General features: G+C 40.5%; 1 protein-coding gene across 6 annotated transcripts in view; it reads right to left on the reverse strand.

The window, feature by feature from the left end:
- Window positions 1-25,640, reverse strand: part of IL1RAP (interleukin 1 receptor accessory protein) — a 160,713-nt gene that overhangs the window by 90,165 nt on the left and 44,908 nt on the right. For 4 of the 6 annotated variants that reach the window (XM_064272283.1, XM_023551624.2, XM_023551625.2 and 1 more), the window contains one exon: window positions 16,535-16,599. In XM_064272283.1, coding sequence (XP_064128353.1) covers window positions 16,535-16,598 — 64 coding nt within the window. In that variant the 5' untranslated portion in view covers window position 16,599. Of the gene's footprint in view, window positions 1-16,534; window positions 16,600-19,960; window positions 23,953-25,640 lie in introns of those variants that run through there. The other 2 variants (XM_023551627.2, XM_023551623.2) reach the window with 2 other exon arrangements.

Below are 25,640 nucleotides of genomic sequence, written 5' to 3' on the forward strand. Positions count from 1 at the left end.
TGGTTTGGTTACTATCCCCAGGGCTCCAATCACTTCAGCTCTTCATGCTTTCTTACTTCCAAAAATTAAGCTCACTATTTACAACTAATTATGAACATAATTAGATTTTAATATATTCAGAAAGTAAAATTATTTTAAAAAGGCAGAGGAAGATAAACCCATACGTAGTTCTACTTTATAAAGATAATCACTGCTGTAATTTGGGTACATATTCTACCAAACATTTCCTACTATATGTACACACAGTCTCACATATACATTCACTAGCGGTGTGCTGGTAAACCAGCTTGAGAGGGGCTGATCAGTAGCGTCTGTCTACCAATTCCCATAGTGTAAATACTTCTACCATGGCCAATTTCCAACTACCAATGACTTAACAACTGGCTCTCAAAATTTCTGAAAATTTAACAAAATGGCTCTCATGTGCCAGTAAGATCCAGCAAACAACTGCCCTGGTTTTCGAAGGCTTCGTACTAGACCTGCTGCCTTACAGTCTGTTTTTAAACAGAAACATCTGTCATAAACTCACCTCCATGTCAACAGATATAAAATTTATATTCTACTCTTAATGGTTCCACAGTATTCCATTTTATTCATATAACTATTTAAATATCTTTTTTTTTTTTTTTTTTTTTACCAATGAAAGTATAGCCAGAATGCACCTTAGAAGCATGGATGGCGAGATGTCATCTCACTTACTTTGGACACGTCATCAGGAGAGACCAATTGCTGGAGAAGAACATCATGCTTGGTAAAGCAGAGGGTCAAAACAAAGAGGAAGGCCCTCAATGAGACTGACTGACACAGTGGCCACAGCAATGGGCATGATTGTGAGGATGGCACAGAATTGGGCAATGTTTCTTTCTGTTATACGTAAGGTCGCTAAGAGGCAGAGCCGACTCAACAGTGCCTGACAACAACAATGAAAAATATCGTTGCAAATACATCTTGATGCGTATCTTTAATTATTTCCTTAGGATGTATGTGTGAAAAGATTATTATGATACCAAAGGGACACGCTTTCGTAGGATCTTTGAAACAAAGGTACCCTCCACACACACACTCTTACCCACAGCGTGTAAGAACACCTTACTCATGTCACCTGACCAATGCTAGGTAGGATTATTCTCTTTGCTAATCTGATGAGAGAAAACTTCCATCAAATCATTGGTTTAATTTGCATGATTTACTTACTCATGAGCTTGAGCTTCCTTTTAATATGAGAATTTGGTTTTTATCTTTTTTGAGCTGCCAGTTACACGTCTTTGTCAACTTTCCCACAGAGTATACTTCATATAAACCAAACCAAACCCGCTGCGGTCGGTATGAAAAAAGGAAGGCTTTATTCTGAGCGTAAGACCTCCTTGTGTTCTTATTACATTAGCTTTTTGTTATATGTCTATTATTTCCCCAATTTTTCACTTTTATTTCACTTAAATTATAATATTTTAATGCTACACTAATTCTGTTAATCATTATGTAGTCATTTCATGGACCCTATCTCTGATGATGTATCTAGAAAGGTTTTCTCCATTCTAACAAAAATGTTTGCATATATTTTCTTCCAGTACTTTTAGGGTTTAATGTATCTTTACATTTAAATATTTAATTTTCAGAGATTATTTTTTAAGGGGGAAATAAGGCATAAGGTAAGAATTTAACTTTATTTCTTCAGGAATTACCCAGTTGTCCCAGCAGTTAAATGCATCTTTTCCTACTGACTTGGGATGCTACCCTGGGCAGCTGCCAGCTGTGGAGCTGGCTTCTTTTCTTTTCTGGATTCTTGTTTTCACTTCAATTCTGGCCTCTGAGGATTTCTTTCCAACTCAGCAATTCATTTTAAAAGACATTTATTTTTAAATACAGCATTTTTAGCTGCTTTACAGCAAAAGGCTTGTTTAGGGGACCTTGTCCACCAGACTGCCAGAGGCTGGAATCTTCTCCAATCTATTCCCTACATAGCAACCGGCACGATCGTTTAAAAACTTAACTAGATAATGTCAGTGCTCTGCTCAAATTCTTTCAATGACTGCCCATTGTAATGAAGGCAAACATAATGACACCCTTAATCTGGGCTGCCTCCTGCCTACCTCATCCTCCTCAGCTCATGCCACTTTCTCCCTAGTTCTTGAAGCTTCGGCAACATTGGCGCCATGATCCTATGGCTTCAGGGCCTTCATATATGCTACGTCACTGCCTTCTGCTCTGTAAAGAGATGCCTCTTCTCATTCTTCAACTCTCAATAGAATGCCATCTTCTCTGATAGATCTTCCCTATCCACCCTTTCTGGGGTATTATCCCATTACTTTAAATCATCAATGTAGTGTCCTATTGATAACCTTCACAGCACTTCTTTTTTCAATGGTGTATTTACTTGTTTTCTTCAGGCTGACCCTTTCCCTCTCCCCAACACTGTAAGCTTCATGAGGGCAGAAATAATGTCTGCCTAGCTTACCAATCCAGACAAGCACAAACACTAATACATACTCATACTCTATGAATGAACTGATGCAGTGTCTTTCTCTTCTTTAGACTCCGTGTGTGACCAAGTTTTGCACATAGCAGGTGCCCAGAAAACACCTGCTGAATTGGATTTCATATCCAACCATGAAGGACCAGCCTCTGAAAATATAGAGGTTATATAGATCTTTGACCTATTTGTATTAAATCACAAACGTGCATTCTCAAAACAAGAGGGGGAGACTTACCATCCTTTTGTGACAAAAGTGTTGCAAGCTTTCAAATGGATAACTAGCCTGTGAAAAACCTGATTCTCCTGGGTGTGCAGAGGATTTGTATATTAAACCTGCTGGGATTTCAGTTTAGGAGTAGATTCCAAGTTGGTAGTGAGTGAAACAGCTTAACTCTCTATGGACTGGTAATATCCACCCCTCCTCCGCCAGCCTAATCTTTTGTGCACTTGGTGAATCCAGGTGGTAGTTACTCCAGCTGTTTTGTTACCACACACACACACATACACAAAGTGACAGCTTCTGGGAAAGATAAACCAAGCCAGCTCCATCAGAAATAAAAAGGAACTAGGAGTGAAACCATCGTGAAATTTCAAAACTCTTTCACACGCAACCACTGCCAAAGCCTAGTAGAAAAGAGCTGGCATTTTTACACTGAAAGGAGCTATACACTGCTGTGTACCAGGAATATCTCAGAGACACATGTAAACATCATTTACCAAGTCCCTTAGCAACTAGGAAGAGGGATGGAGCCTGCAGTGTTCGGGAAGTTGCAGTTGGTATCTCTGAGTTAGCCACATGGGAAATCAAATGAATAATGCCAAAGCAACCCTGCTTGGGTACCAAAGGTAACAGTCTCCCCCTCAACCTGCATCCCACCTTATTGAACCACCTTTCCTTCATCCATCTGCAACCTTGTTTCAAACTACTTCCCTTTAGGGAATATATTATAATCCTGAAAAGAGGTACATAATCTCAATTCATGCAATTGCAGCGCACTCTGTGTGTTTCAAGGACGCTTGGAACAAATGAATTTGGAATAGTGTTTGCAACCTGAAAGATCATACTCTATTTTCTGAATTTTTTTAATTGTCTGAATGTCTCTTTTCAAAGGTATGTGTGTCGCATCATCAGATACTGACCTAAATCTTTGGTTGGCATGTTTTGAAAGTAAAGTTTTAATGGTAAAGAATTCAGTGGGGGCACATAATAGTGGAAACAGCACGTGTTTTAAAGTGACAGGGCAATACAAGCTTTACCACTTACTAGCTATTGTGAGCCTAGGTAAATTAATTCACTCTTCTGAGTTAGGAGTTCCTCAATGGTGAAGATAAATGGAAACACCTGTCTTAAGGGGCTGTTCAAAAATTTATAAGGTACACACACACACGCAGAAGCACATTCCCTGGTTTAACTGTTATTTCCCTTCCCTTTTATCCTTTCTGTTACACACACACACACACACACACACACACACACAAACTGTATAGTTATTACCAATTTCCACAGAATTAGAATAAAAGAGATTTAAAGCTATGCTTAGCTTAGTTTAACATGATCTTCCTTTAGGGATGAAAAAAATTCAATATTGTATAATGCTTCATGGCTATTATTGCAGTCATCAATTACCACTGCATTGTAGAGGAGAGGAAGAAACTTTTTTAATTACAGGATATCTAGAGTCGTAAAGGTGAGATAACTAAGAGTTTGACCTAATAAAGCAATTCGGGAACAAAGACCCTGTCTTCTTTCTTCCTTAGAATCTCACAAAGAGTACTGCACGCAGTGGAAAAGACTACTCTAAAACATTCATTGACTAATCACTCTATGCGCTAGTTCCAGGGCTTAAGTTGTTCTCCAAAGGAAGTTGCACCCTTCTCCTATGGCTTGAATACAAGTTGGGTTTCCACTAAGCCACAAGCAATACACTGCCAACAATACCAGGTTGTTTCTGCCTTAGAATTCATGAATGCAGAAAGCAAACGGGCCATCAGAGTCTTACACTCTCACTTGCTGTCATAGATTGAATTGTGTCCCCCCAAAATATCTGTCAACTTAGCTGGGCCAGGAGTCCCAGTATTGTGTGATTGTCCGTCATTTTATGTGATTTCCCTATGTGTTATAAATCCTATCATTATGATGAAATGAGATGGATTAGTGGCAGTTATATAGATGAGATCTACAAGATTAGATAGTGTCTTAAGCCAATCTCTTTGAGATATAAAAGAGAGAAGTGAGCAGAGAGACGGGGGGACCTGAGGTTCCTGCACTGAGATGCTCCCAAACCAAGGCAAGACTGATGACGAGGATCTTCCTCCAGAGCCAATAGAGAGAGAGAAAGAAAGACTTCCCCTGGAGCTGGCACCCTGAATTCGGACTTCTAGCCTACTGGACTGTCAGAGAATAAACTTCTCTTTGTTGAAGCCATCCACTTGTGGTACTTCTGTTATAGTGGCACTAGATGACTAACACACCTGCCATCTCGTCTTTCTCCATTGTTGTGAAGGCCAGGCAGGGCTCTATGCCTCCTTCGTTTCTCCTATATACTTCCTTCAGAGTACAAGTGTGCTAAGTGACAGAGGATTACCTCCGGAAATTCGGACGGCTCTCAGGACCGAAGGCACACTAGTTGTAAGGACACATCTGTATAACATTTGAGGCTTCTATTTCTTCCCATCATTTTAATAAAATACAAAAAAGGAAAAAAAAGTTGCCGCCGAGTCGATTCCAACTCATAGCGATCCTATAGGACAGAGTAGAACTGCCCCATAGAGTTTCCAAGGAGCACCTTGTAGATTCACACTGTCGGCTTTTGGTTAGCAGCCTTAGCTCTTAACCACTACACCACCAAGGTTTCCGTTTTAATACAATAGTGAGGGAAAACTGCACTGTTTCAGAAGGAAACCATGCAATGCAAAGCTCAGGAAGAGAGGGCAAGTAAATAACTTAAACTTGTGGTGTTGTTCGTTGCCATCAGGTTGATTCCAACTCATGGCTACCATATGTGTTACAGAGTAGAAACTTCTCCACAGCGTTTTCTTGGCTATGATCTTAACGGAAGTAGATTACCAGGCCTTTTCTTCCACTGGGTGGGTTCAAACCACCAACCTTTAGGATAGCAGTTGAGCACAAACGATTTGTTCCACCTTGGGACTTTCAAAGTGGTATTCAGAGATTTTTTTTTTTTTAATGATCTGAAAAAGTATATAGCTGGGTTTGTATCAAATCTAGCAAATCCCTCTATGAGGAGACTGTACCTGTAACTCTACATAATTTTCCTCTTTGTATTTCTGTCTTTCTCTCTCACTGTCTCTGTCTCTTCTCTCTTCCTTCTCGCCCTCTACTTTCCTCCTCCCTGTCACCCACCTCCTCTCTCTTCATTTTCCTTTACCTTGAGTGGATAGTAAAAAAATGTTGAAGAGGCATTTAGAATCAAGCCATGGATTAAAACAAAACGAAACAAAAAAATCTTGCATAAGACAAATCCAATTTTCCGTAGGGCACCAAATAGATAAAACAGTCCAAAGAAAATAAGAAAATGAAAGGATAAAATTAATGCTTTCTTTCTGAAGAGCAAAAGCAGTTCATTAAACAATGTCAGGGACAGCTGAAGTCCCGAAGGGACTAGAAAAGGACAGAGTAAACTGAGGCACATCCATTTAAAACTAGTAGGTCTAATGTGTATAACAGCAAAAAAAAAAAAAAGGCGCATGGAAAACAGTTAAAGGTTTCTCCCCAAAGTAAAAAAGAGCAAATAAAACTATAGTGAATTACAGTTAATTATGGATGAGATCCACTTGGGAGTAATCACCCGTATACCTGTATTTGCTTTGCACCAATAAACTCCCATATTTCAACTACTGTATAGTTACACTTGTTATGCAAGAGTATGTAAGTCATTAGGGATCCAAAGAATTTCACCACATTACATTAATGAAGAGTAAAATTTATGTAGAAAAACCATTAGTGACTGATGGATGCACTCTCCTTCTGCTTTGTTTCTCTCAGGTATCTACACACTTATGGAATAGACCCTGAGGGACTGTGTCTGAAGAACAGTTGGGCTATACTCTTCTCCTGGCCATTCTTGCTAGCACGGCAAGGGCAAACCTTAAGGGGCCAACAAGAGTCTGTTATATCAGTTAAGGAAGAAATGCAACACCGATACTTTGGTGTACATATCAAAATGTGCACTCCTACCTACCTCATACAGCACTTAGAAAAATATGACACTATCTCAGAAAGAAAACAACAACAGATGATGGTGAAGAGCTTTATAACTATTATTCTGGATCCTACAACACTACAGGATAAAAGGGAATACTGTTTCAACTGTGGTACAGACTATCAACTGTTCATACGGAAGTTCAAGCTGAAGCTGAAGAAAATTAAAACAAGTCCACAAAAGCCAAAGTATGGCCTTGGGTATATTCCACCTGAATTGGGAGACCATCTCAAGAACGGATTTGATGCATAGAACACTAATGACTGAAGATGAGATGAGTTGTGGGATGACATCAATGACATTATAAATGAAGACAGCAAAAATCATTAAAAAGACAGGAAAGAAAGAAAAGACCAAAATGGATATCAGAAGAGACTCTGAAACTTGCTCTTGAACACAAGAGTAGCTAAAGTGAATGGAAGAAATGATGAAGTAAAAGAGCTGAACAGAATGTTTCAAAGGGCAGCTTAAGAAGAAAAAGAAAAGAATTATAATGAAATGTGCAGAGACCTGGAGTTAGAAAACCAAAACGGAAGAACACACTCAGCATCTCTCAAGCTGAGACAACTGAAGAAAAAATTCAAGCCTCAAAATAACAATATTACAGGATGTTATGGGCAAAATATTGAATGACCCAGAAAGCATCAAATGAAAATGGAAGGAATACACAGAGTCACTGTACCTTGGTTGACATTCTGCCATTTCAACAGGTAGCATATGATCAAGAACCGATGGTATTGAAGGAAGAAGTCCAAGCTACGCTGAAGGCATTGGTGAAAAATAAGGCTCCAGGAACTGATGGAATACCAACCGAGATGTTTTAATAAATAAATGCAACACTAGAAACACTCATTCATCTATGCCAAGAAATTTGGAAGACAGCTACCTGGCCAACCTACTGGAAGAGATCCATATTTGTGCCCATTCCACAGAATGGTAGTCCAACAGAATGCGGAAATTATCGAACAGTATCATTAATATCACATGCAAGTAAAATTTTGCTGAAGATAATTCAAACACAGTTGCACCAGTGCATCAACAGAGAACTGCCAGAAATTCAGGCCAGATAAAGAAGAGGACATAGAACTAGGGATATCATTGCTGATGTCAGTTAGACCTTGGCTGTAAGCAGAGCATACCAGAAAGATGTTCATATGTGCTTTATTGACCATGCAAAGGCATTTGACTGTGTGAATCATAATAAATTATCAACACTATTTCAAAGAATGGGAATTTCAGAACACTTAATTGTGCTCATGAGGAACCTATACATAGACAAAGAGGCAGTTGTTTGAACAGAATGAGGTGATACTGTGTGGTTTAAAATCAGGAAAGGTACGGGTCAGGATTATATCCTTTCACTATGCTTATTTAATTTGTATGTTGAGCAAGTAATCCAAGAAGCTGGACTACATGAAGAAGACCGGGGCATCAGGATTGGAGGAAGACTCATTTACAACCTACGATATGCAGATGACACAACCTTACTTGCTAAAAGCAAAGAGGACTTGAAGCACTTACTAATAAAGATCAAAGAATGCAACCTTCAGTATGGATTATACCTCAACATAAAGAAAACAAAAATCCTAACAACTGGACCAATAAGGAACATCTTGATGAATGAAGAAAATTTTGAAATTGTCATGGATTTCATTTTACTTGGAACCACAATCAGCATCTGTGGAGGCAGCAGTCAAGAAATCAAACGGTTCATTGCATTGGGCAAATCTGCTGCAAAAGATCTCTGTAAAGTGTTAAAAAGCAAAGACGTCACTTTGAGGGCTAAAGCATACCTGACCCAAGCTATGGTATTTTCAATCACCACATATGCATGGGAAAGCTAGTCAATGAATAAGGAAGACTGAAAAGGAACTGATGCCTTTGAATTATGGTGTTGGGGAAGAATATTGAACACACCATGGACTGCCAGAAGAACAAACAAATCTGTCTTGGAAGAAGTACAGCCAGAATGCTCTTTAGAAGCAAGGATGGTGAGCCTTTGTCTCACATACTTTGGACATGTTATCAGGAGGGATCAGCACCTGGAAAAGGACATCATGCTTGCTGAAGTAGAAGATTAGCAAAAAAGAGGAAGACTCTCAACAAGATGGACTGACAGTGGCTACAATAGGCTCAAGCATAACAACAATCGTAAGGATGGCACAGGACCGGACAGTGTTTGGTTCTGTTGTGCATAGGGTTGCTATGAATCGGAACTGTCTCGATGACACCTATCAACAATAACAACAACAAAGAAGTTAGTCAGCTAAATAGAAAATGAATTATAAAAGTAGGGGAATAGGAGTGGGTGGGTACTAGCCTGAGAGTGAGTCACTGATAATCAAGGTGGCAATCAGGTTCCATAAAGCTCATTTCAAAGTGGCAGAAACAAGTGTTCAGGGAAAAAATGCCAAAAAAAATAAGATATAAAGGGCAGAATAAATTCTTATAAACCAGACTTTGCTATCTACATCCATATGCAAACATGTATTTCCTGCAAAAACACTGGTTTCCCGTAAGCAACAGAGCGACGTGAAGGAAGAATCAGGTCATTTTACCAAATGTAGAATTATCGCTGTGAAACAAGAAGGCTGTTCTAGAGAGTCTGTATTTACAAAGTCAGCAGAGGCCATTAAATTGGGGTGCTCAAATCTTGTTTCAATTGGGCTACCGAATACCCACCCTTGGGAAGTATAAATAACTTAAAAATAAACATTATTAGCATGCTTCAAAATACAAATACAGCTTTAAAAAAAGAATGAAGAGATCTGCCCCCGCAAGGCAGCATTTGAAGGACATCAGAGTGAAATGCTGTAATTTCAATGACCTTTTTTTTAGGTCTAAGAAGAAAATGGAACTGTATTCTTCATAATAAAAAACACCAAACCCACTGCCATCCAGTGGATTCCGACTCATAGCGACCCTATAGGACAGAGTAGAACTGCCCCCATAGAGTTTTCAAGGAGTGCCTGGTGGATTTGAACTGCCAACCTCTTGGTTAACAGCCGTAGCACTTAACCACTATGCCACCAGAGTTTACATTCTCCAAATGCATGGACAAAATTGCATTTGAAACGAAGGGTGTTCGAGATGACCGGCCGCGAGCAACTGGGACAGGACTCAATGCCACAAGTAAATCTAACTATAGAGTTTCCATAAAGCACATTCAAATAAAATGAGGCCAAAGAGCTTGGCAACAAATTGAATCTTTACCAAAAAGCTGAATGAATCATTAGCATAGCATTAAAAATATGATATGTCCTTCCAGAAGTGAATAAAATAAAATAGAATTTATTACATACACACCAATATTCTCTTTGCCTGCAGGAAATCCTGTCCTCCACAATCTGTTCCCAACTTACCCTTCCCGCTTGGTATCTAAAAGCCTTCACACTATCCCTTCAGTTACACTGGACTACTCTGTTCCCAGGTAAGAGACGTACCGTATTTCCTCTTAGAAAAGAGCAGTTACTCTTTGACTGGGAAGTCTTCCCCAATACCTCCTGACAGGATTACTAAGAACTTTCCTTGCTGTCTCGTGGCATTCTCTTTGGTATATCATTTCTCTTCATTCTCTCAGACTTACGGTATTACTGTGAGGCCCCGAAAAGAAGAACCTTGACTTATTCACCAGTGATTCTATAATATAAATGGGCGAAATACTTGCTCTTTAGTGAAAATTGTTGCAAGGTATTTGTAATTAGAAACTGTTCAATTAAATAACAGAAAGAGTGTTCATAACCTGTGAATGATCATTAAGGCATAATGGTCCTTGGTAAAAGGAGAACCGGTTGGGGTTTTGCTGTTATTGTTGTTTGGCTGGCTGGTGGGTAAGGCCTCAGTGAGACAGAGTGATTATGTAACATCATAAAGCAACTCACAGAATGAAACAGCCAGAATTTTAACCAATGTCTCTTGATTCCTGGTAGACCACAGTGTTTTTATTTATTTACTTACTTTTCATAGTATAATTCACTCTGAATAAGGCAATTGTCTACTTCCACCCTGGGAAAATTTCTTTGAATCACAGTGGAAAAGAACTCAGAGGATCCATTAGCAGAACAAAGTCCTAAAGAAGGCAATGAGGTATAAAGGAAAGAGCACTGTTTTTGGAGTCAAAGTAGCCTTCAAAGCCCAGCTCTATCAGGCAAGCCAACCACGATCACTTTTAACTGAGGCCTTCTTCCTGGCTCTTCATTTCCTGAAGTATCAAACAGGGTGTAAGAATCTCAACCCCACAATGTTTCCTATGAAGTAAATGATACCCATTGCCATGAAGTCCATGCCAACTCATAGTGACCCTACAGGACACAGTAGAACTGCCCCATGGGGTTTCCAAGGCTGTAAATCTCTACAGAAGCAGACTGCCACATGGAGCAGCTGGTGGGTTTGATCCACTGACCATGCGATTAGCAACTGAGCGTTTAACCACTGCACCACCAGGGCTCCTTGAAATTAATGATAATATGTGTGAAACCTAGGGCTGCACGTGGCACACAAGTTGACGTTGAAATAAAAAACAGTATTTAAAGATCTTCACGTGTATGTGCATCTTGGGGGCAGGAAATGCATTGCCTATCACTTTTCATATTGTCTATGTAGCAAATAATTTCGATATGGCAATATTTTTTAAATTCGCCATATTATATGTGGTGCCATTTTCACTACCTCCCATCTTGGAATCACAGGTTCTAAATATTTATTTCTACTCTGAAGATAGCTTTAACAGTGTGACTTTTCTAAAACACTGCCAATGTAACACACCCAGAGAAATGTGTGATAGCTTAAGTTTTCTTTCTGAATTCTTACAAAAGGGAACTACTTTGAGTTTAGTAGTGAAAATGGTCAACACTATAATAAGCAAAGGGAGCCCTGGTGGTACAGTGGTTAAAACGCTTGGCTGCTAACTGAAATGTCGGCGGTTCGAACCCACCAGCCGCTCCATGGGAGAAAGATGTGGCAGTCTGCTTCTAAAGATTACAGCCTTGGAAACCCTATAGGATAGTTCTACTCTGTCCTATAGAGTCGCTCTGAGTTGAAATCAACTTAACAGCAATGGGTATAATAAGCAAAAACAGGAATATTGAGTTTTGACCTTGGAATTACAGTGATTTTCCCCCTAGCCAAACCAGTCGCTGTTGAATCAAATTCAACTCATAGCAGCCCTACAGGACAGAGGAGAACTGCCCCACGGGGCCTCCAAGGAGCAGCTGGTATATTTGAACTACCAATCTTTTGGTTAGCAGCCCAGCTCTTAACCACTGCTCCACCAGACCTTCTCCCCCAGAAGAAAACTTAAAAACAAAAACAGCAAGTGGGAAAAAATACTCCTTATCTAAAAAGCACAGAAACCATTACTGAGTGGTTCTTCAAGAGTCAGCACAACTATTACTTGCAATCCCTTGTATCTTAATCTTCTTTCTAAACTGTTCGCATCCTGGTAGAGCTCAGGGGAAGCATATTTTATAAAAATAAGATGGATCTTGGGAGCTGGAGAACTATAAGTCTTTGTTCTACTAAGTATTAGCTGTGTGGCTTTGGGTCGAAACTACTTTGAGCCTAAGGTTTTTTGTTTTTTCTTTCTTTCTTAATCTAAGAAAGCGAGTAACACCACCTGCCCTGACTACTCCGTGGTTTGGGGGTGAGAATCAAAAGATGTCGAATACGTAAAATGCAAAGTGCTTTTCAAGTACACTGAGCTTTATCATTACCACCACAATTATCAAATTATAATTATATTATTGCTATAATAATTATTCAAGCTTAATTCCTTAAAAGAAAGTAATACTGGCTTTTGGTGATTTGTTTTTATCACGACCTGAGATGAAAATGCTGTTCTCTGAGCGAGTGAGAGAATCACAATTTCGCTCCCAGAAACACTAAGTTCTGAGTTCAGAACTTGGCACCTCAAAGGCCAACCCACTGCACTTGAAGGTCATTGCATGGTGCTAAAGTGTTTGTTGAAAGTTAAGAAGACTTGAAACACTTACTGATGATCAAAGACTACAGCCTTCAGTATGACTTACATCTCAACATAAGGAAAACAAAAATCCTCACGAGTGAACCAGTAAGCAACATCATGATAAATGGAGTAAATACTGAACTGGTCAAGGATTTCATTTTACTTGGATCCAAAATCAGCACCTGTGGAGGCAGCAGTCAAGAAATCAAACAATGCATTGCATTGGGAAAATCTGCTGCAAAAGATCTCTTTAAAATGTTAAAAAGCAAAGATGGCACTTTAAAGACTAAGGTCCGCCTCACCCAAGCCATGGTGTTTTCAATCATCTTATATGCATGAGAAACCCAGAAAATGAATAAGGAAGATAGAAGGAGAAATGATGCCTTTGAGTTGTAGTGTTGGTGAAGAATATTGAATATATCATGGACAGCCAGAAGAATGAACAGATCTGTTTGGAAGAAGTACAACCTGAATGCTCCTTAGAAGAGTGGATGACAAGACTTCATCTCACCTACTTTGGACATGTTAACAGGAAGGACCAGTCTCTGGAGAAGAATATCATGCTTGGTAAAGTGGAGGGTGAGCAAAAAAGAGGAAGACCCTGGATGAGATGGATGGACACAGTGGCTGCAACAATGGGCTCAAGTATAACAACGATCATGAGGATGGTGCAGGACCGGGCAGTGTTTCGTTCTGTCGTATATAGTGTCATTATAAGTCGGAACTGACTTGACAATACCTAACAACAACGAAGTGCTTATATTGTGGTTCCTTTTATAAATTTGAAGCTTCCCTTAAGAGAATTGGGAGGAAAGACCTGGGAATCTGCTCCCGTAAAGATTACAGCCTAGAAACCCTATAGAGAAGTTCTACTTTGTTCTATAGGGTCACTATGAGTCAGAATTGACTCAGTGGCACACAACAATGACTTAAGAGAATTCTCTGACAAATAATAACCAGGGTCTACACCAAAGGGCCCAGAATAAGTCAAAACTCACTAACATATGTATATACATTCCTTTAGGACTTTCAAGATATTTCTCCCCAGTTCCTTACATATATCTCTGTTAAGATGAGAACCTGAAGTGTAGGAAAGCCAACAGCTTCATGAAAGACCCGTAAGTCGGCCAGCGCCTGCATCATTGCAAAAGGCATTACCTACATGTACAGAGAGGTTGGTTGATTCCTCAGGATGTGTCATGATCCCTTTTTCCCCTAGTTGCCCACGGTCAGCCCTGCTTTAATTTTTGTCCACAACACTTCCTTTTTGTTCTTGTTCCTCTAACTAGGAAGTGCAGGACTGATACTGACACAATACTCCTCTTCATAAGGAAGGCAAATGAGTATGTGCCAGATGGGCCGAGGGGATTACAACATGTTTCCTGCTCACACGGTGACTCAATGGGGCTGGTATGAGAACTTACATTCAGTAAAGCAGCTTCCCCTGGCAGAATTACGAGTCACAGTTCCTGGGTAGAAAACTCACTTTCCAATAGCACTTGGGAGGGAGCTCCTTGGATGGATTACAGCAAAGGTCATTCAGAAGGGCAACAATGCCAGGACCACTGGGGGAGGCATCAGTACCCACTAACTTCCGGAACTTCCCTCTTTCTCAGTAAAAGTAACACAGTTACCTCTTTCTTTACTTTCAAGATAGGGCAGGGCACAGAACCACACTGATGGATTACTGGTAAAGATCAGAGCACATTCCATTATAAGACTGGCCAGTTTGGACAAAAAGGGATCGGAAGGGACATTTATCCATCTATTTAGCATATATGAATGGAGCGCCCACTGTGTGCCTACGTGTCAATCGCACTTCCAAGTACCTGTATAACAAACTCAATAGACAAGTGCCTGCCCTCATGCAGCCTAAAAGCAGAGAAAGGAAGGAAAGAAAAAAAAAAAGGAATGAGAAAGGAAAAGAGAAGAGAGAGAAGGAGGAAGATAAAAAGGGGGAGAGGAGGAAGAGAATTAACATAATGTCAGGAAATGATGAACGCAACAAAGAACACTAAGGCAGGCTAGAGGGCTAGGGCGTGATTGGCAGGGCTACTTTAGTTATGATAGTCATGGAAGGCCTCTGTGAGCCAATAATATTTAAGCATAGAACTGAATTAAAGAACAAATTATAATCAGGGGTTACATTCAATATATTTAAAAATAAGTACATCATGGCACTGACCAATCAGATGGGATGCTCAATCAAGAAAGCCAGATGACTTTTTAAACAGCCAGTAGGGTTGTAGAGCAGTGTGTTCCAGCTGAATGTCAGCCCTGACTATAATATATTCTTTCCACTGTGAAGACTTTGAGGGTTGACAAGGTAGGAAGTTATCACTACTTCTCTTGGTTTTGATCTGTACTCTCTTCTAGGTAAGCCCCTCCTTTAGTGTTATGTTTGGTTTTCAATACTATGCTTTAAGTTTCTATACAATACGACAGAAAAACAGAAAGGCACCCAGGTAAGAACCAGAATATTGAGGGCTCAACCTATGACATATGAAGAATAGTGGAAGGCATACATTGCAGAGGATTGGGACCAAGGCTATATGATCATTGACTTAATATTCTGAAGGCCTCTCACATAGGAAAGGAACTAAAGCATGATATTCAAAAAATGGACCACGAGCTTCAGGGGAATTGTACACGGGAACCTCTTTTAAATGAAGATCCTTAGGTTCCCCACATTAAAATTAGAGAACCATTGGATTAGGTGTTTCTGTTTTGAATAAGCAGCTGAACCAAAGAAATGTATGGAAACGACAAAAAAACAAATTTCAGTTCTATGTACTAAACATTTGCTAAGACTCCAAGCAGTCCAAAGATGTAATTGGCTGCCATTAGATGGTCACTTGTCAGAAGTATCATAGAGCAGTCCCAAGCAGTAGTTCTAAGGATGGGAGGAGAACTGAAAAGATGGACTTTCCGGCCCCTCTCAACCCAGATTTCATATGATCTGGCTCCATGATGACTGGATTTGATTATTCAAACTTAATAAAGACATTGGCTGGCCCCTCTTATGAAAGCTACATCCAAAGACAGAATGAGCCTAAAGACAAGGCCTTTTATTTCCTATACAGAATCAGTATGAGAGAAACTTATCATTATTTATTTGTTTCTATAAGGCCCCAAAGAACTGCCACCACCAAAGCCTCATCCGCCATTGATTCAAGGTTGGAAAACAGAGCGATGGCACCATCAATGCCATGTCCTTTCTGATAGGACCTAAATAAGGGAGAGAAGTAGGATTCTGGTTGGCTTGGGTGCAAAAAACAAAAAAACCAAACCTGTTGCAGTCGAGTTAATTCCAACTCATAGAAACCCTACAGGACAGAGCAGAACTGCCCATAGGGTTTCCAAGGAGTAGCTGGTGGATTTGAACTGCTGACCTTTTGGTTAGCAGCTGAGCTCTTAACCACTGGGCCACCAGGGCTCCTGGGTGTGTAAAAACCAAAAACTCACTGCCATTGAGTCGATTCCGACTCCTGGTGACCTTATAGGACAGAGTAGAACTGCCCATAGGGTTTACAAGGAGCACCTGGTGGATTCAACCTGCTGACCTCTTAGTTAGCAGCCATAGCTCTTAACCACTACACCCCCAGAGTTTCCTGGGTGTGAAAGAGATGGGAAAATTCCAAGTTTATACATACCAGGCTACTTCCCTGAGCGCTAGCTGCCCTTGAAGATTATAGACATGTCAGTGGTTCCTCCATCACAACAATTCTATGATTAATTCAATATCATACGTGCTACCACAGAATACAGTGGAAATAAACAACCTTATGTTCTCTTAAAGTCATTCTTAGAAAAGAGTGGATGCATTGCCTTATTTGTGGACTGTATTTTAACAGACTGTCAAAGTCATTCACTTACCTGAGACACCACTTTGCAGGATCCCACAGAAGCAGAGGCTCATAACATACCACAGGAGTCCCATCCTGTTAACAGAAACACAAAGGAGAGTCCTTATTACTCTTGAGTGCTTAAATAATAACTCATGCATATGCATACTGACTGTGTACCAGGAAACGTTCTAAGGGCTTTACACATATTAACTTCTTTAATAATCAAAACAAATAAGATAGCTCCTCCCCCTTTTTTTAGCCCCTTATTTTAAAAAAAAAAAAAAACATTGCCGTCAAGTCGATTCCGACTCATAGTGACCCTGGAGGACAGAGTAGAACTGCTCCATAGAGTCTCCAAGGAGCACCTGGTAGATTCGAACCGCCAACCTTTTAGTTAGCAGCCATTGTACTTAACCACTATGCCACCAGGGTTTCCAGCCCCTTTCTACAGACAAGGAAACCAAGGCAAGTTTAAATAATTTAACCAAGATCCCTTGCCTATAAAACTGTTAAACAATGATCAAACTCCAGCAGTCCGGCTCCAGAGCTGTCTCACAGTCACTGAACTATCATTGCCTCCTGAAAAAATATTTATCTGGATTTTTTCACCAGGAGTTGCATTGCTGGCAGATTGATTTGATCTTCTTTGCATTCCCCTAGTCTATTCCCAGTGGGAAATATTTTATGATCCCTTCTAGTAACGAATAGAAAGTCTAGAAATCCTGGATTCAGATTTGCTCTTCAGCTCACTGCACTCTAAATTTGTATTAAGGGGAAAATATATAAACCTCAGGCCCTGCTGGCCCCACTCTCCTCTCCTCACTGAAAGAGACAACTGATAAGGTTGAGTTCAATTCCTGTGATCTGTGGGCTTCCTATTGATAACCAGCTGAACCCCCCAACTAACAAAATCCATGCCCCTACATTTGTTTGTGTGGTCTTCAATGCACAAGGCCTGGAGATGTAACAAATCTATGAACTCTTTCTTTCCCTACAGCCATATATCTGGCCCCTGGCAAAACTTCTGCAGGGTTATAAAGAAACCGAGCGATTGCTGAGAAATTCTGTGCCCAAGACCTCTGCTTTCTATTTTGAACACAACAGCCATATTAAGGTGCTTAGTGAGGTCTTGGTAATTTGTCCATAGCCTACTTCTAGTAACTGACAGAAGTGGGATTTTTGCCCATGTTTGTCTAACTAAGTCTGTGATCTTATGCTATAACACAAGTTTCATAACCACAGGGACCCATCAACCAAAAGAGGTACCTGATAGATAAAAACCAAAAAAAAAGCCCATTACCGTCGAGTCGATTCCAACTCACAGCGACCCTATAGGACAGAGTAAAACTGCCCCATAGGGTTTCCAAGGAGCGCCTGGTGGATTCAAACTGCCAACCTTTTGGTTAGCAGCTGAACTCTTCACCACTATACCACCACAGCTCCACTTGATAAATAGGATGACCATATGACTTATCACCTAAAATGGGATACATTTAAGAGTGGTTCATTGAAATAGGTTAAACTGCTGCTGTCCAGGCAAACCAGGGTGTGTAAATTTCCAACACCTAATGGCCTCCAGTCACTTCTGTTGACCCCAAATTCTCTGGTCCGTATCATGTTTCCCTCTTCAGCTTGGCTGTATACAAATCACAGGTGAGTTTATTATATATCAAACAAACTCTTTATCTCAATGACTAAATATCTCTTCCTACCACCATTCCCTTCCAGTTTTTATACCATTGCCTTATCTCCATCAGTCTTTCATTTAGCCAATAAAACATATATTGAGCACTTGCTGTTTATAAGTCACTCTACTACAACCACAGGGAGCTCTAGTGAAAGAGACGCAGGGCCTCCTGGAAAGGCACTTATTCCCAGCAGAGGAGATAAACCCCAAGCAAACCATTTCAATATCATCAACTGTGTATAGAATACACACATGCAGAGGACTCCAAGATTTATCATTCTGAAGTTGAGTGCCAAGAGGAGTCTCAAGGAGACTTAGCGCATACAAAAAATAACTGTGAGACAAAGTAAAAAGTGATAAAAATAGTTAGAGAGGAATAGATATGTTATTGAAGACCAGAGATTACTACTCCAGCCAAGGCAATCAAAGAAGACTAAACACAAGAAGTGGCTTTTGAACTCAGCAAGCACCAGCATGGATGTTAAGAATCGAGGCAGAAGGAAAATGAAATTCTTAGAGAATAATGCTCAAAGGTCGGGAAGTGTGGAGCTAAATAGGAAATAGTCTATAAATAATTCAGTTTGGTTGGAGCACAGGGTATTAGAAAAAGAACTACAAAAGATTTTTGTAGGAAAGTAGGTAATGGCATGATCAGACTATGGCAAGGGCTTGAATACCAGGCTGAGGATTTGGGGTTTGATTTAAAGACCGCAAGCAGGGAATCGGGAAGGTTTCTGAGCAGAAGAATGATATGATCATCAAGCTGTGCTTATGGAAATCATTCTGCCAGGCACGTATTGGATGGATTGCCACTAAACTCTCTCTCGAAATCATTTTGGCTCCTGAGTCAGTCATCACCATAATTGCTATCCTTCCAGTTTTGTGTCATTTACCAACTTGATCAGTATGCCCCCTATGTCCTCATTCAAGTCATTAATAAAGGTAATTAGTAATTCTGCAGTAATCCTTGTCAGCTGAGAACAACTAGATACTGCATGGCAGATTCAGGGCACCACAATTTTGGCCCCCATTCCTCTGTGTTAAACCACTCTGGCCTCTCAAATTGCTGCTGGTTCTTAAAAACTAAAATAAAAATGCAAAAACCTCACACCTCTAGATTTCCCCAATTTGTCCGTTGATAGGCTGCTGAATTTATAAGATAACATTTAGAAGACGTTTAATTAGTGTGATGGAGGACCCTAATTGATATTCCCAGGAGTAACTGGATTTTGCTAAAGGCCACAAGATGCCAGGTTACCACGGTAAACCTGATCTATAGATAACCTGTGTCAAACACACATCCAGGGTCAGTTCTGTCCTGTGATGAAAGAGAATAAAGCAAACTGAAAAGAAAATATGATCGTGCAGGCTCATTTTGACAGGCTAGAGGTACCAAGGTTAGTAGGGAGGGAGGCGGTCAGTCGGTCTGAAACCTCAGATAATGCTGGTCCATTTTACATCTTCTTACACTCAGCCTTGGAACTTTATTATTGTAACTAGTAATCCACTTGTTTCTTGGGGGGATAGGGTGGGGAAGGAGCACAAGGTATTTTCAGAGGTGGAGAAATGGCAGAGACCAAAGGAACCTGTCCAATAACGCATGGCTTCTCAGGGTTTGAATTACAACCTAGCTTTAGATCATGGTGAAGGAGTCTAACAGTCTGTGCCCTTGCTTCAGATGACTGGACCCTACATAAAATAGATACCCATTTCACTTTTTCTGCCCTTATCCATTTCATTCACTATAGTGACCATTTTCACACTTACCCTCTTAGATACTGGTATTCTCTCATTGTTCAATGCCATTGCACCCCAGCGTATCAACTTGGATACTGACATAGATTGAATTCTGTCCCCCAAAAATATGTGTCAGTTTGGCTAGGCTATGATTGCCAGTATTTTATGGTTGTCCTCCATTTTGTGATTGATGTAATTTCCATATGTGTTCTAAATCCTGATCTCTGCCTGTGGTTAAAGAGGAAGATTGGGTTATGCTGAAGAAGATTAGGGTGGGATGTAACACCACTTCCCTGATCCAGCAGTTTCCCTGGGGTGTGGCCTGCAGCACTTTTTATCTTACAAGAGCTAAAAGGAGAGAGAAGTGAGCAGAGAGTTGTGGACCTCACGACACCAAGAAAGCAGTGCTGGGAGCAGAGCCTGTTCTTTGGATCTGAGGTTCCTGCACAGTAAAGCTCCTAGACCAAGGGAAGATCGATGACAAGAACCTTCCTCCAGAGCTCACAGAGAAAGAAAGCTTTCCTTTAGAGCTGGCACTCTGAATTTGGACTTCTAGCCTCCCAGACCATGAGAGAATAAATTTTTCTTTGTTAAAGCCATCCACTTGTGGTACTGCTATTATAGCAGCACTAGATAATCAAGACAGATGCCTATATAACCTGGGAAGGAGTTTCAGATATGTGTTCATTTCTACATAATCGACAATAACATTTATGACCACTGTTAAGATGTGCCCCTGCATACGAATGTTTCTGTTGCTTACACTGTCTAATATGGACAAACCTTGGTATGTCCCTACTTCAGAGTAACCCTGATTATTGGATTCTTCTAGTGGGCCAATGGTTGACAGGTTGAAATTAGGTTTGCTGCCCCACGGAGGTATTAGTTCTGGATTACTATTCCCCAAGCTGCAGCCATTCCGCTGCCCAGCAGTGATTTATTAGGTGGTTGTTGTTGTGTGCCATCATGTCAATTCCAACTCATAGCAACCCTACAGGATAGAGTAGAACTGCTTCATAGAGTTTCCTGCAGATCACCAGGTCTTTTCTCTAGTGGAGTAGTTGGTGGGTTCGAATCACAGACCTTTCAGTTGGCAGCCAAGTGCTTAACTTATTGCGCCGCCAGGGCTCCTTTTTCTCAGGCTACAGGGCTGGGTTTCTCCCTTAGTTTCCTGACTCGATATGTTGTTGTTGTTAGGTGCTGTTGAATCGGTTCTGACTCATAGCGACCCTATGCACAACAGAACGAAACACTGCCCTGTCCTGAGCCATCCTCACAATTGTTGTTATGCTTGAGCTCATTGTTGCAACCACTTGTCAATCCATCTCGTTGAGGGTCTTCTTCTTTTCCCCTGACCCTGTACTCTGCCAAGCATGATGTCCCTCTCCAGGGACCAATCCCTCCTGATAACACGTCCAAAGTATGCAAGACACAGTCTCGCCAACCTTGCTTCTAAGGAGCATTCTGGTTGTACTTCTTCCAAGACAGATTTGTTCATTCTTTTGGCAATCCATGGTATATTCAATATTCTTCGCCAACACCACAATTCAAAGGCATCAATTCTTCTTCAGTCTTCCTTATTCATTGCCCAGCTTTCACATGCATATTATGCGATTGAAAATACCATGGCTTGGGTCAGGCCCACCTTAGTCTTCAAGGTGACATCTTTGCTCTTCAGCACTTTCAAGAGGTCCTTTGCAGCAGATTCACCCAATGCAATGCGTCTTTTGATTTCTTGACTGCTGCTTCCATGGCTGTTGATTGTAGATTCAAGTAAAATGAAATCCTTGACAACTTCAACTTTTTCTCCATTTATCATGATGTTGCTCATTGGTCCAGTTGTGAGGAAGGATTTTTGTTTTCTTTATGTTGAAGGCTGTGGTGTTTGATCTTCATTAGTAAGTGCTTCAAGTCCTCTTCACTTTCAGCAAGCAAGGTTGTGTCATCTGCATAACACAGGTTGTTAATAAGTCTTCCTCCAATCCTGATGCCCCATTCTTCTTCATATAGTCCAGCTTCTTGGATTATTTGCTCAGCATTCAGATTGAATAGGTATGGTGAAAGAATACAACCCTGGCTTACACCTTTCCTGACTTTAAACCAATCAGTATCCCCTTTTTCTGTCTGAACAATCACCTCTTGATCTATGTAAAGGTTACTCATGAGCACAACTAAGCGTTCTGGAATTCCCATTCTTCCCAATTTTATCCACAGTTTGTTATGATTCACACAGTAGAATGCCTTTGCATAGTCAATAAAACACAGGTAAACATCCTTCTGGTAGTCTCTGCTTTCAGCCAGGATCCATCTGACATTAGCAACGATGTCCCTGGTCCCATGTCCTCTTCTGAAACCAGCCTGAATTTCTGGCAGTTCCAGGTCAATATACTGCTGCAGCCGTTTTTGAATGATCTTCAGCAGAATTTTGCTTGCATGTGATATTCATGATATTGTTCTATAATTTCCCAATTTGGTTGGATCACCTCTCTTGGGAATAGGCGTAAATATGGATCTCTTCCAGTCAGCTGGCCAGGAAGCTGTCTTCCATATTTCTTGGCATAGACAAGTGAGCACCTCCAGCACTGCATCCATTTGTTGAAGCATCTCAATTGATAGTCCATCAATTCCTGGAGTCTTGTTTTTCACCAACGCCTTCAGAGCAGTTTGGACTTCTTCCTTCAGTGCCACCAGTTCCTGATCATCTGCCACCTCTTGAAATGGTTGAACATCGACTAATTCTTTTTGGTATAATGACTGTGTATTCCTTCCGTCTTCTTTTGATGCTTCCTGCATTGTTTAATATTTACCCCATAGAATCCTTCACTATTGCAACTCGAGGCTTCAATTTTTTCTTCAGTTCTTTCAGCTTGAGAAATGCCGAGCATGTTCTTCCCTTTTGGTTTTCCATCTCCAGCTCTTTGCACATGTCATTATAATACTTTACTTTGTCTTCTTGAGCCGCCTTTTGAAATCTTCTGTTCAGTTCTTTTACTTCATCAATTCTTCCTTTTGCTTTAGCTGCTCGACGCTCAAGAGCAAGTTTCAGAGTCTCTTCTGACATCCATCTTGGTCTTTTCTTTCTTTCCTGTCTTTTCAATGACCTCTTGCTTTCTTCATGGATGATGTCCTTGATTGTCATTCCACAACTCAGTTGGTCTTTGGTCACTAGTGTTGAATGGGTCAAATCTATTCTTCAGATGGTCTCTAAATTCAGGTGAGATATACTCGAGGTCATATTTTGGCTCTCATGGACTTGCTCTGATTTTCTTCAGTTTCAGCTTGAACTTGCATATGAGCAATTGATGGTCTGTTCCACAGTCGGCCCCTGGCCTTGTTCTGACTGATTATATTGAGCTTTTCCATCGTCTCTTTCCACAGATGTAGTCAATTTGATTTCTGTGTTCCATCTGGTGAGGTCCATGTGTATAGTCGCCATTTATGTTGGTGAAAGGAGGTATTTGTAATGAACAAGTTGTTGGTCTTGCAAAACTCTATCATTCTATCTCCGGCATTGTTTCTATCACTAAGGCCATATTTTCCAACTACTGATCCTTCTTCAACATACAGTTTCCATACTCAGATTACAGTCACTCCTTGAAGCGCACCCATTTGGGCTGAGGCTCGTCAACTCTCTTTTCCAGAAGCCTACATTTTGGCATTCCAGTTAGGATGCCCTGTCCCAGGTGGGATGAACTTCCTATACCCATGAGGTTGCTATGACCTTGCCGTTTGCTAGGACCTGCTCACTGATGAAAACAATCCTGATTTTCTAATACATGACATTATTTTTCTGTTACCTGTTATACGATTCCATTTAAATGATATTATCGAAAAGACAAAACTTAGAGTGACAGGGAACAGATCAAGAGGCCCAGGATAGTGAGAAGGTATGCCTGCGAAAATAAAAAATAAAAAAAAGAGCACAAAGGAGTTTTATGGAAGGATGGAACTGTTCCATGTCCTGATTGTGGTGGCGGCCACATAATTCTATATATGTGTTAAAAATCCATAGACCTGTGAAAAAAAAAAAAAAGGTCAATTTTATTATATGTTAATTAAAAACTATATTTTTTAAAGTGGCATGATTTTTCCTTTTAAAAGCTCAACCAATGATTTGTGAACCCTTTTAGGCAGTTTAAATAAATGAAAAATGTTTTAACCTAAATATGGTTTCTATTTTTGACATTTACTTTGAAAATAACACAGTCCTGTCTTTAAGTACTGAATGTTTCAGAAAAGCACAGCAGTAGAGGCACCTAAAGAGATCAATGAATTGTCCCAACTTTCAGTTTATCAGGCCAGTACTGCTAATCTCTGCGGACGCTACAGAGAGTCAGAGTTCACACCAGAAAAAGTTAGCACACTCCTCTTACGTACTGCCTTCCTTCCCCCTTCAAAGCGCTTGGATATATATAACATAATACACCACCTGCCATGTTTAGAAGTTTGGAATAGAATGTGAGCAGATTGATTTCATTTTGTTCTTTCATATTTTTAATAGCAACATGCTCTAGTGAGGGAAGAAATACCATCATGAAGCCATGTCTCTCACAAGGGAGAACTAGAACTGGGTTTTCACTGAGAGAAAGGTTAAAGAACACTTTTAAAAGAGCAGTGAACTTGGAGTTCCAAGTTTGACTATGTGACCTTGGACAGCCAGAGAGAAGAAGAAAGGAACATTTGTAGTGACCTCTTAGGTAGAGCTGTAACCTGGTCACTATCTTGAGGACTAATTTAAGACTGACATCCTAAGGGTAGAGTCCCTGGGCGGTGCAAACAGTTAACACTGCAAACAGTTAACACGATCGATCGGCTGTTAACTGAAAGATTAGAGGTTTGAGTCCAACCAGGGGCACCTGGGAAGAAAGACCTGGTGATCTACTTCTGAAAAATCAGCCACCGAAAAACCCTATGGAGCACAGCTTTACTCTGACACACATGGGAATCAGCTGGGCAGGAACTGGTTTTAACTGGTGCCAGGGCTTCACAGACCCTGCTTCATGAGGGCAGAAAGAATGCTCATTTGCATCCTTTCCCTAATGTGAGGGCAATTTGATGATTAAATATTCCGCATTTAGGAAGACACCAAGACTGGAGTTTTGAACAGGGATGTCGGAAACCCTGGTGGCGTAGTGGTTAAGTGCTACAGCTGCTAACCAAAGGGTCGGCAGTTCAAATCCGCCAGGCGCTCCTTGGAAACTCTATGGGGCTTATAGGGTCGCTACGAGTCGGAATCGACTTGACAGCACTGGGTTTGATTTTGGTATAGAGCAAATACCTACCTCAGCAGTTTGTTGACAGAGTATTCTTGATAATTCCTGCATGGTACTAAGCATTGTTCAGACCCATAAATAGCTGTGAGCAGATGCTGGTTTATTAGCACTTATTAGATGAAATAACACACGTGAAACACTCCAGAAACTGGAGCAGAGGACAGATGTGAGGTACCATTAATATTATTCACAAAGGAGCCCTCACATTAATTGGGTCAAGTTGACCACGGCCAGTTACACAACACTCCTCTGCACTTTGCGTGTACTAGGTCCAATTTTAGTCTTCTGTTTCTAAAATGCTTCAGAGGAATTATAAATCTAGTATCTGTAATTTACGGAAAAGCCAAGAAGATGATATAAGCTCTACCATGAAACTTGAACTTGGAGAAATCCATGAGATTTCCCTTCTCTCGGCTCGAATTTCTCATTTTAAAAAT

This window comes from Loxodonta africana, chromosome 1 (genome assembly GCF_030014295.1).
Source record: "Loxodonta africana isolate mLoxAfr1 chromosome 1, mLoxAfr1.hap2, whole genome shotgun sequence".
NCBI classification, from domain to species: Eukaryota; Metazoa; Chordata; class Mammalia; order Proboscidea; family Elephantidae; genus Loxodonta; species Loxodonta africana.